The sequence below is a fragment of the Aethalodelphis obliquidens genome, unplaced genomic scaffold, assembly GCF_003676395.1.
Source record: "Aethalodelphis obliquidens isolate GAN/ISIS:26980383/991018 unplaced genomic scaffold, ASM367639v1 scaffold2, whole genome shotgun sequence".
NCBI lineage: Eukaryota > Metazoa > Chordata > Mammalia > Artiodactyla > Delphinidae > Aethalodelphis > Aethalodelphis obliquidens.
Genome location: NW_020837946.1, coordinates 53,671,381 through 53,684,731, shown reverse-complemented (window position 1 = coordinate 53,684,731; position 13,351 = coordinate 53,671,381). Strand labels below are relative to the sequence as shown.

At 33.6% G+C, this 13,351-nt stretch overlaps 1 protein-coding gene across 5 annotated transcripts in view; it reads right to left on the bottom strand.

The window, feature by feature from the left end:
* SESTD1 (SEC14 and spectrin domain containing 1) overlaps window positions 1-13,351 on the bottom strand; it is a 142,846-nt gene that overhangs the window by 42,303 nt on the left and 87,192 nt on the right. For all 5 annotated transcript variants that reach the window (XM_027126934.1, XM_027126943.1, XM_027126961.1 and 2 more), the window contains 3 exons: window positions 9,219-9,332; window positions 2,812-2,909; window positions 552-607 (listed from right to left, as the gene is read on the bottom strand). In XM_027126934.1, the coding sequence (XP_026982735.1) occupies window positions 552-607; window positions 2,812-2,909; window positions 9,219-9,332 (268 nt within the window). The remainder of the gene's footprint in view (window positions 1-551; window positions 608-2,811; window positions 2,910-9,218; window positions 9,333-13,351) is intronic.

Sequence of the window (13,351 nt, the reverse complement as noted above, 5' to 3'; positions counted from 1 at the left end):
ACACTACGTGAAAGGCCATTGCAAGGTGGTAAGTGTTTTTACACAGATGATTGTAAAACAGTGCAACTGGTGGCTTTGGATTTAGACCTTTTTTTAGTGCTATGGTGGTAGAACTTAATAGTTATTTGATCTTGAACAAGTTTTTTAATATCTCTAAGCCTTGGCTTCCTCAAGTAGAGAAAATAATACTAATTATCTCAAGGAGTACTTAGAAGAATGAAATATGAAAATACATAAAAGTACAATGCTAGAAACACAATGCATATTCAATAATCCTCATAGCAAACCCATCAAATAGAAATTTTTATTTTCATGTCATAAAGAAATAAATTCAAATATTTCAAGATAATTGATCATTATTAATAATTTTTAATATTGTAGAGTTTATTAACACACTCTTAGGCTAAACCAAAGAGCAGTTTGAAACACTTCTCCTTCAGTTTCTACAACATAATACATACTCAAATCAATGTTTATTTCATGAGCCAATTAATGTATGGTTGGTTTAATGGATTATGATTATCACTGATAAATATGTTTTTTCATCTTACCTGTCTGAAGAACAGTTTCAGGATCAACTGATGGAAGAAAGTTTAAATCCACAGACCTGGCAAGCACCAAAAGAGTATTTTTTTTTAACTATATGTATTTCTATTTATATAACTTAAAAAAATCCTTTACATATACTTACCAAAACAGGGGCCTACAAATATGAAAATATGAAGCATACTGTCCTACCAGGCTAATTTCTCTTAAGCATCAGGAACCCATTACAGATAATTAAACACTAGTAGCCAAAAAAATATCTATGTGATAAAAAACAAAATATACTACTTGGAAAAATATAATTTATCATTATTAACTACAGTATTATTTCAAGTATATCAAAGGAATCCATTTTATTATTTTTCCACTGGATATCTGCTTCAAACTGAAATTTGTCACTATATAATAATCCAGAAACGTTAACATTAAAATCGTGTGCAGCCATCCTCCAATCCAAAGTTTACCTATCTATAGCAATCTTGATATTCATATGTATGTGTACCCTAGCAGATGTACACTCTTTATGTACTAATTATGTTTCATTTGCAGCTGGACTATGGGTTTTCTTAAACATATATGGAAAGTGGAGAAGATGAAGGAAAGATAGAGTACCTGGCAAATCAAAGCCTAGGGCCTTGCTACTGTAACTGACAGGTCTTGCTCTATACATTTCACTTTTGTCAACTGATCTAGGCCTTCACCTCTTGTATAGCCCAGATGTTTCCTGAGGACTGACATAAAGAAGGTGATGAAAATTTGCAAGAGGGACTTCATTGTGTGGGGTTTAAAAGAGACTAAGTAATAACACTTGAGTTTCTTAGGGAGGGATTGGCAAATACAAGATTTCACTTGACACTTCATGTAGTCACACAAACCATCGTTTCCCAGTGTTTCCCAAAACACTGAATGAGATACTACTGAGTAGAGAAGATGGGGTTCCCCTGTCATGTAAGTACGGGAAATTTTAAGAAAGCAATTAAACAGGTTTCTTTACTGCAACACTTTCTCAGAACATGTAATCTGTAAATGTTTACAGTCATTCCCAGAGAAGGAAACATAGTAAACAGCATTAAACTCTATGACCATGAACTCATTTTCTACCAGTACCCTCTTAGGATGTCTTTCCTGGAGAACATGATTTTGAGAAACACCAGATTTACTCTGCTGGACTACTCAGAAAGCAAGAGGTTTGGCAAATTTTTGTCAAGTAACTTGAGTGATATTTTCAATTCCATAGTATATAAGTATGTGTGTGTGATGTCTATACACACACTCACATATTTACATATATGTAAAATTGTTATTTACATTTTTATATGGCGTCTATCTATAAGATAGTAATGTTCCTAAATGTTTGTTGTAACTTTAGATTTATATTCAAACCATTTGTTTTCATATTTTTACTTTATTTTAAATCAAGATTTGGTGTTAAACTATGATCTTCTCACATCCCTCCTATATCATTATCTCAGTCAACTGGTCTGCGACTATATTTGGATTCATGGAATAACAAGATGCATTCTATCAAGGTTCCATTGTATTTTCAAGGTCAGATTCAAAAGAGATAGACAAGGATGAGTGCTGATCCTTTCAAATTTCCTAATGAAAAATTACTGCCTAGTGACTACTTTGTTACTGAGGATTAATTTGCTTCCTACAGTACTTTTTACCTGGGGAGAGGAAATTGGTCTGAAAACTGTTGAGGTTGAAAAGTTCAATGGAAATCTGTAAAATGATAAATCTAGGTAGTTACAATTAGATCCAGTGTCATAAAATATTAAATTCCTGAAGTTAAACTCATGAATATCACATATTTTACAAGGATGTAGGAGTTCCACAAGATAGGCATTTAAGTGCTAACATATGTAAATAAGGTTATAATGATTTTATTTCAAGCTGCAACCTTTTCCATATTCTTTACAAGCAAAGTAAAACTCTAAAAAGGCAGAAAATTGTTTCCTTCTGAAAACATGTTCTTGCAAAATAATTATTTTACACAGTGTCAGGAAAAGGTAAATATATTATTATTCAACAAAATTAAAAGTCTTCTGTAAAGAAACCTGGATTCAAATCAATAAATTTTATATGTAAAGCAAATTCTCAAGTATTAAAAAATAAATTTAATACAACTTTTATAGGCCAAGTTTGATTGAATGGAGGCTTGCTTACCTTAGTTCTCTTGGCTTGCATTAACAACAGAGGTTATCTTTTAACACACTAATTATAGCTTTGCAAAGGTGTAATTGTAGGACACTAGACACTTACCTTTCTTTCTCTTGCTGATTTCCTTTATCACTTCCATTGTTAATCAAAGCAAGTTCATCTAATAATGATGTAGATTCCTTTGTAAACTTCTCAAAAACCTAAAGTATGAGATTTTATTAACATGTTAAGGATGATCTTAAAAGTTGATATGTACATAAGGATTTTCAACTAAGAGCAACAGAATTAGTCAAGCAGGATTCTGGTTCCCTCTCTGGACCTCATTTAGTACACTTTAATCACCAGACCACACAGCATAGACAATGCAGACAATGAAGACAAAATTAAAACAATGAAGACAAAACTGCTTCCTAAAACAATGAATAGTTTTAATGGATAAAGAATTTTTTTAATTTAAACACATTAAGAAATTATTTTTATTCCTGATACAAGTTTATATTTATTCCTATTCTCTTGAGAAATATGTGTACCAACAACAGTTTTAACTACATGAACATTATTCAGACCAGTTCTAACCCTCTAATTCCAGTTAAAGAACTTTTCTTTATGTTATTCTATTAATCATTCTGGTTGCATGTTAATACTTAAGAAGTTTTATATATAAGCATGTAGCATAAAAATAAATTAGTTATAATCTTAACATGATTTCTTAAAATATTTCAAAAAAGGGATTTGGGCAACTCTGCTTAGAATAAAATAGACACTCATTGGTTTTATATCATTGTTCAAATATGGTGAAAACAGAACTGGTTACCCATTCTCAAATATCCAAAAGTTCATTATTCTTAAAAAAAAATTAGCATATAATCTAATGTGAGCAAATTTTAAGTTTTTTCTTTTAGTCCCTGGCAGTTCAATTAAACAATACTACATTATACAGAGTGGCAAATTTCCAAAGTCTGCCCCGAAAAAGAAGATATATTTTCAGAAATGAAAACCTTAACCTGTCAAACTGCTTTTCAACTCATATTGCTGTCTAAATATCCTCTCTGAAAATGGTGTATCAAGGGCAGACAGAAGAAACAAGAAGAAAACAATCCTGAAGCCTGTGGAATGAAAACCACATTCACAGAAAGACACACAAAAGGACATGCAGAGGACTATGTACCAGATGACGGAACAAGATAAAACCCCAGAAAAACAACTAAATAAAGTGGAGATAGGCAACCTTCCAGAAAAAGAATTCAGACTAATAATAGTAAAGATGATCTAGGACCTCGGAAAAAGAACACAGGCAAAGATCGAGAAGATGCAAGAAAGGTTTAACAAAGACCTAGAAGAATTAAAGAACAAACAAACAGATGCACAACACAATAACTGAAATGAAAAATACACAGGAAGGAATCAATAGCAGAATAACTGATGCAGAAGAACAAATAAGCAACCTGGAAGACAGAAAAGTGGAATTTACTGCCACAGAACAGAATAAAGAAAAAAGAATTAAAAGAAATGAAGACAGCCTAAGAGACCTCTGGGACAAAATTAAATGCACCAACATTCATTCAAATGCATTACAGTCTCCCAGAAGAAGAAGAGACAGAAAGGAACCGAGAAAATATTTAAAGAGATTACAGTCCAAAACTTCCCTAATATGGGAAAGGAAATAGCTACCCAAGTCCAGGAAGTGCAGAGAGTCTCAGGCAGGATAAACCCAAGGAGAAACACGCCAAGACACACAGTAATCAAATTGACAAAAATTAAAGACAAAGAATTATTAAAAGCAACAAGGGGAGAGATATGGGAACATATGTATAACTGATTCACTTTGTTATAAAGCAGAAACTAACACACCATTGTAAAGCAATTGTACCCCAATAAAGACGTTTTAAAAAAAAAAAGCAACAAGGGAAAAACAACAAAGAACATATAAGGGAACTCCAATAAGGTTAACAGCTGATTTCTCAGCAGAAACTCTACAAGCCAGAAGGGAGTGGCATGATATATTTAAAGTGATGAAAAGTAAGAACCTACAACCAAGATTACTCTACCCAGCAAGGATCTCATTCAGATTCAACAGAGACATCAAAAGCTTTATAGACAAGCAAAAACTAAGAGAATTCAGCACCACCAAACCAGCTCTACAACAGATGCTAAAGGAACTTCTCTAAGTGGGAAACATAAGAGAAGAAAAGGACCTACAAAGACAAACCCAAAACAAATAAGAAAATGGTAATAGGAACATGCATATCAATACTTACCTTAAATGTGAATGGATTAAAAGCTCCAACCAAAAGACACAGGCTCACTGAATGGATACAAAAACAAGACGCATATATACGTTGTCTACAAGAGATCCACTTTACATCTAGGGACACATACAGACAGAAAGTGAGGGGATGGAAAAAGATATTCCATGCAAATGGAAATCAAAAGAAAGCTGGAATAGCAATACTCAGATAAAATAGACTTTAAAATAAAGAGTCTTACAAGAGACAAGGAAGGACACTACAAAATGATAAAGGGATCAATCCAAAAAGTTATAACAATTCTAAATATATATGCACCCAACACAGGAGCATATCAATACATAAGGCAAATGCTAACAGCTATAAAAGAGGAAATCGACAGTAACACAATAATAGTGGGGGACTTTAACACCTCACTTACACCAGTGGACAGATCATCCAGACAGAAAATTAATAAGGAAACAAAAGCTTTAAATGACACAATCGACCAGATATATTTAATTGATATTTATAGGACATTCCATCTGAAAACAGCAGATTACACTTTTTTCTCAAGTGCCCACAGAACATTCTCAATGATAGATCACATCTTGGATCACAAATCAAGCCTCGGTAAATTTAAGAAAATTGAAATCATACCAAGCATCTTTTCTGACCACAATGCTATGAGATTAGAAATAAATTACAGGGAAAAAAAAGTAAAAAATACAACGCATGGAGGCTAAACAATACCTTACTAAATAACCAATAGATCACTGAATAAATCAAAGAAGAAATAAAAAAAAACCTAGAGACAAACGACAACAAAAACACGACGATCCAAAACCTATGGGATGCAGCAAAAGCAGTTCTAAAAGGGAAATTCATAGCAACACAATCCTACCTCAAGAAACAAGAAAAATCTCAAATAAACAATCTAACCTTACACCTAAATGAACTAGAGAAGAACAAAAAAAACCCAAAGCTAGTAGAAGGAAAGAAACCATAAAGATGAGAGCAGAAATAAATGAAAAAGAAATGAAGGAAACAATAGCAAAGATCAACTAAATCCTGGTTCTTTGAGAAGATAAACAAAACTGATAAAACTTTAGCCAGACTCATCAAGAAAAAGAGGGAGAGGATTCAAACCAATAATATTAAAATGAAAAAGGAGAAGTTGCAACAGACACCTCAGAAATACAAAGCATCATAAGAGACTACTACAAGCAACACTGTGCCAGTAAAATGGACAACCTGGAAGAAATGGACAGATTCTTACAAAGGTAGAAACTTCCAAGACAAAACCAGGAAGAAATAGAAAATATGAACAGACTAATCACAAGTAATGATATTGAAACTGTGATGAAAAATCTTCCAACAAACAAAAGTCCAAGACCAGATGGCTTCACAGGTGAATTCTATCAAACATTTAGAGAAGCGCTAACACCCATCCTTGTCAAACTCTTCCAGAAAATTGCAGAGGAAGGAACACTCCCAAATTCATTTTATGAGGCCACCATCACCCTGATACCAAAACCAGACAAAGATACTACAAAAAAAGAAAACTACAGACCAATATCACTGATGAATACAGATGCAAAAATCAACAAAATACTAGCAAACAGACTCCAACAACACTTTAAAGGATCAAACACCACGACCAAGTGGGATTTATCCCAGGGATGCAAGGATTCTTCAATATATGCAAATCAATCAATGTGATATACCATATTAAAAAACTGAAGAATAAAAACCATATGATCATCTCAACAGATGCAGAAAAAGCTTCTGACAAAATTCAACACCCATTTATGATAAAAAAACTCTCCAGAAAGCGTTCAGAGAAGGAACCTACCTCAACATAATAAAGGCCAGATATGACAAACCCACAGCAAACAGCATTCTCAATGGTGAAAAATGAAACCATTTCCTCTAAGATCAGGAACAAGACAAGGATGTCTACAAGGATGTCCACTCTCACCACTATTATTCAACATAGTTTTGGAAGTCCTAGCCACAGCAGAGAAGAAAAAGAAATAACAGGAATACAAATTGGAAAAGAAGAAGTAAAACTGTCACTGTTTGCAGATGATATGATACTATACATAGAGAATCCTAAAGATGCCACCAGAAAACTCTTAGAGCTAATCAATGAATTTGGTAAAGTTGCAGGATACAAAATTAATGCACAGAAATTTCTTGCATTCCTATACACTAACAATGAAAGATCAGAAAGAGAAATTAAGGAAACAATCCCATTCACCACTGCAAAAAAAGAATAAAATACCTAGGAATAAACCAAGGAGGTAAAAGACCTATGCTCAGAAAACTATAAGACACTGATGAAAGAAATCAAAGATAACACAGATAGATGGAGAGATATACCATGTTCTTGGATTGGAAGAATGAATACTGTGAAAATGACTATACTACCGAAAGCAATCTACCGATTGAATGCAATCCCTATCAAATTACCAATGGCATTTTGTACAGAACTAGAACAAAAAATCTTAAAATCTGTAAGGAGACACAAAAGACCCTGAATAGCCAAAGCAATCTTGAGAGAAAAAAACAGAGCTGGAGGAATCAGACTCCCTGACTTCAGACTATACTACAAAGCGACAGTAATCAAGACAATATGGTACTGGCACAAAAAAAGAAATACAGATCAATAGAACAGGATAGAAAGACCAGAAATAAAACCACACACCTATGGTCAACTAATCTATGACAAAGGAGGCAAGGATATACAATGGAGAAAAGACAGACTCTTCAATAAGTGGTGCTGGGAAAACTGGACAGCTATATGTCAAAGAATGAAATTAGAACACTCCCTAACACCATATACAAAAATAAACTCAAAATGGATCAAAGACCTAAATGTAAGCCCGGCCACTGTAAAACTCTTAGAGAGGAAAACATAGGAAGAACACTCTTTGACAAAAACCACAGCAAGACCTTTTTTGACCCACCCCTAGAGTAATGGAAATAAAAACAAAAATAAACAAATGGGACCTAATGAAACTTAAAAGCTTTTGCAGAGCAAAGGAAACCATAAACAAGATGAAAAGACAACCATCAGAATGGGAGAAAGTATTTACAAACAAATCAATGGACAAAGGATTAATCTCCAAAATATAGAAAAAGCTCATACAACTCAATATTAAGAAAACAAACAACCAATCAAAAAATGGACAGAAGACCTAAATAGACGTTTCTCCAAAGAAGATATACAGATGGCCAACAGGCACATGAAAAGCTGCTCAGCATCATTAATTATCAGAGAAATGTGAATCAAAACTACAATGAGGTATCACCTCACACCAGTTTGAATGGACATCATCAGTAAATCTAGAAACAACAAATGCTGGAGAGGGTGTGGAGAAAAGAGAACCCTCTTGCACTGTTGGTGGGAATGTAAATTGATACAGCCACTATGGACAACAGCATGGAGGTTCCTTAAAAAACTAAAAACAGAATTAACATATGACCCAGCAATCCCACTACTGGGCACATACCCTGAGAAAACCATAATTCAAAAGGAGTCATGTACCACAATGTTCACTGCAGCACTATTTACAATAGCCAGGACAAGGAAGCAACCTAAATGCTCATTAACAGATGAATGGATAAAGAAGATGTGGCACATGTATACAACGGAGTATTACTCAGCCATGAAAAGGAACGAAGCTGGGTCATTTGTAGAGACGTGGATGGACCTGGAGACTGTCATACACAGTGAAATACGTCAGAAAGAGAAAAACAAATATTGTATATTAACGCATATATGTGGAATCTAGAAAAATGGTACAAATGAACTGGTCTGCAAGGCAGAAATAGAGACACAGATGTAGAGAACAAACGTATGGACACCGACGGGGGAAAGCGGGGGGTGGGGTTGTGGTGGGATGAATTGCAAGATTGGGATTGACATATATACACTAATATGTATAAAATAGATAACTAATAAGAACCTGCTGTATAAAAAAAATTTGGTGTATCAACTAGATTACCTCTCAGGAAATTATGCTGCTGTTATTCAACTCAAAAGATTTACAACTTTGACTATAATACTGCTACTAATGACAACAGTAATAGCTAATATTTGTGAGTCTGACTCCAGAGTATATGCCTTCAAGCATTATGCTATCGTATGGTATGCATTATATTTCTTTAGTTTTGTAAAAAGTAAACAGTCTACCTTTCAGTTGATTAAAATTAAAAAGCTATCAAAATATGTCTTATTTATATATAATAACATGTTTCTCATTGTAATATACCAACCAGCCTCTTATTTAACCAGTCCATATGATCATAGGTGAGACTCCCACCAAAATCTTCTGTTAACTGGCATGGTTCTATATAACGAGTCAGTTTATTGGCAGACACTAAAATAACCTAGAAAGGTAAAAAGAAAGAAAAAAAAAAAACTTAGTCACTATTAATGTCCATGAATAGTGATGAGGAGGTAAAATTGATTAGCATATGCAATACTATTTCCAACATGATGAAATATTACATAGATATTTATTTAAATAATACAACAGCATTTAAAATCAATTCAATAAATTGTGGCTGTTAAGAAATAAGCTATCACAAACCATTTATAATAACACATTATAAAAAACAAGAGACGTTAGTAGCTCAGATGAAATATTTTCAAATCTTATCAATATGAATAATTTCTTGGTAGTAAAAATCAATCCCTTTAGTACAAAGATGTATTCGTCAAAGAATTTTCACATGGTCTTAAAATTAGCTAGGTACACTACAATAATAAGTACAAATGAATAATAAATCTGGAAATCAAAAAATGATATACTTTTCTAACATGAAATTTCTCTATCATTCCTTTGATTATATATTAACAAAACATATCCTCTAATAGTAGGGTAAAACTCAGGATAACATATACTAATATTTAATTTGAAAAACAGAACTAGAAAGTAGGGAGAAGTTCAGAGAATTCATAAACTTGAAACTTACCTGTTAAAATGATACTCTTTAAACTTTAAAAGATTTCAAATACAAATTACAAAATGAACAAAGATACCATTTTAGCACTAAATAAAACTTCAATGAAGATATACATGAGTATTAAAAAAATACATATGTGGGAGAAAGATATTCAAATGGTAGTGTTAATGCAAAAGACTTGATAAGAAAAATAACGTGTCCAACTGGAAAGAGCACCATTCCCACCCTAAACAACAACAAAGCCCAGATAATCTACAAAATTAAAACTTTTCTGAAACTCCTCAGAGAGCTGAGGTCACAGTAAAACCAACTAGTCTGAATATGCAGAGAAGACAGGCACCATAGAGAGAGCGGTAGAAGGGGTGACTATCAAATGTGAGGAGCAAATCTTTGGGGATGATGCAACTATTCTGTATCTTAACTGTGATGAAGGATTTATGACTATATCTGTTTGTCAAATCTCAAAATTGTAGGCTAAAAAAGGAATTTTACTGTGTGTAAATTATACCTTGATAAACTTAACTTTAAAAAAAAGGGGAGGAATAAACTCAACAACATAAGGAGGACTTGTGAAAGAACTACCAGGAAAAGAAAGAAGGAAAAGAAAAATTCAGAAACATACCCAATATGCAAAACTAGGTATATCCATACTATATATGAAGTTGTAATGTAAACAGTAAATAAGGGGAAATAACCAAGACTACAAAATGCTTTGCTAAAAGGGTGGAAGGGGAGTCACCTTAGGAAGATAACAAAAGCATGGTATCAAAAGTTCATAAAAGGGGACTTCCCTGGTGGCAAAGTGGTTAAGAATCCACTGCCAACGCAGAGGACACGGGTTCAACCCCTGGTCCAGGAAGATCCCACGTGCCGTGGAGCAACTAAGCCTGTGCACCACAACTACTGAGCCTGCGCTCTAGAGCCCATGAGCCACAACTACTGAAGCCAGTGCGCCTAGAGCCCATGCTCTGCAACAAGAGAAGCCATCTCAATGAGAAGCCCACACACTGCAATGAAGAGTAGCCCCCACTCAATGCAACTAGAGAAAGCCCACACGCAGCAAAAAAGACCCAATGCAACCAAAAATAAATAAATAAAAAATAAAATAAAAAATTTTTTAAAGTTCATAAAACTATCAGAGAAAAATAAATCCTGTCATAATTAGGGTTTATAACAAATTGCTATTGATAACAACACATTAAATGCCTTGGATGCTTATGTTAGAAAAGAAAGGCTAATGAATAACGAGCTAAGTGACCTACCTAAGAAGTTGGGGGGCAGGGAGTGGGAGGAGAACAACAGAATACATCCAAAGAAAAGAGAAGGAAGGGGAGAAATTAAGAAATTAATAAAGCCAAAAGTTGTTCCTTGAAAAGACTAAAATGAAATCAACAAAGTTCTGATAACGTAAAGCAAGAAGAAAAGGAAAGTACACTTAAATAACACTAAGAATAAAAAGAACATGGCTACATAGACAGCAGTGATTTAAAAGATACAGATGGACACAGGACATGCTTTTGTCAATAACTATGCAAATTTAGAAGAACTGGACAAATTCCTATAAAAAAAGTAATTTATCAAAACTGACATAAAAAAACCCCAGAACACCTATAATCAATGAGGTGAAGTGAATCACTAGATTCTTTTCATTTTCAGTGATCATACTGGTTAGTGGTAGTTTTAGCATTGCTATTCAGAGATCACTTGATGAAAAAGACAGCAAATGATTAATATGCGTTATTCTTATTCTCCTAACCCTCATGTCCTTGAGAAAACAGAATTCTTGAGAGGGAAGACAGGAAAGGGAAAAAGTTACCCTATGGTCTTCAATTTGAATTGGAAGTATCAGATTAAACTCATGATGTATTTCATTTTAAATAAAAACATGCACACTCACATAATATAAATTTTCTAGTTCTGTCCACTGCAACGTTTAGAAATAATGACAAAGGCATTCTGTAGAAATGCACACTCCTAGCATCCCAGATTGTTGTCTTCAAACACTGTTTCCCCCTAAACGTAATCAAGGTTCCTTGGAGAAATGGCCAGTTCTAGATCTGGGGCTGGAAATACACATGGTGACCTTGTAACATCTTCCCATTCAAATATCAAGAAAGCCATCCAAAACTTTTAGGGTTGTGCCAAAAGGTCCGGAAAAGGCTTCCACTGGCCAAATAAGTAACAATTTGCTTATCAATTCAAATTCTTTAATAAACTAAAGGATCTAGGCATTGAACATCAATGGCTGCCAATATCATAAAAAAAGAAGGCTACGAGCCTCATGATCAAGGAAACATCATCACCAATGAACAGCCCTGGAAAAAGAAATTCAGGTCTTAATCTAATCAACTGTTTGAATCCAACTATGAATTCACGGAAATACAGAGATGCAAAAGAGGAGAATGATATGTTAAACTATACCACGTGGATGCTCACTGAAACAAAAAATCCTGTAAAACACATATCCTGGTCTCCCCAAGAAAAAAAAAATTGTGTAAGAAAAGAGAAAGAGAAATTGAGATTAAAAAGCTTAATTTAATGGACTAACTCAAAATTCCACAACCAATAATAAGAGAATTACATATTCTTTTTAAGCAAACAAGAAATATTTTAAAACTTGAGTGTATATTAGGTCATAAGGAAAACCTTGGTACATTTCAAAGGAAATAACTTCTAACGTTCTATCACCACAATGAAATTAAGTTAGAAATCAATAACCAATCAAATCAGAAATCATTAACAAGATTTTAACACCTATCCATTTGGAAAGGCATCTCAAACCAAGCACAATATCTGGACAGTATCTGGATCCTAATTCAAAGAAATAAATCAATCTGTGTGCATTCACAATTTATGTATAAATTTATGAATAAATTTTAAAATATATTATTTATACAGAATATTTTTATATATTACTAAATCCTTTTATAACATTCATCAAATTTGATACCAACTGGCTCTTTGATATTAAGGAACTGTTTATTTTAAGGCATGTTAATGGTCTTGGGCTATATTTTTTAAAAAAGAGTCTGCAGATATTCAAATGTCTTAAATTTCCTTCACTATAACATCCCCAGTCTTCCTTGGGTGAAGTGGATAGGGGTAAGGATGGGGCAGGTGGCCCATGGGTTGACAGTTGTTGGAACTGGGTATAGGGATACATGGAGTTAACTATAATATTCTGTTTACTTTTTGATGTGTTCATAACTCCTTATAATAAAAATACTAAAAAACTAAAACACATATAAATCTCTTTTAAAAAAACCTTCCCAGAAAGAAAATACCAGGCCCAGCCAATTTACAAGTGAGTTTTAAAAATTAAAGAACAAAGGATCAATCAAGATGGCCAAGGAGGAGTACGTGGAACTCACTTCCTCCTCATGAACACATCAAAAGTACATCTATATGTGAAACAATTCTCACTGAAGATGAACTGGAAA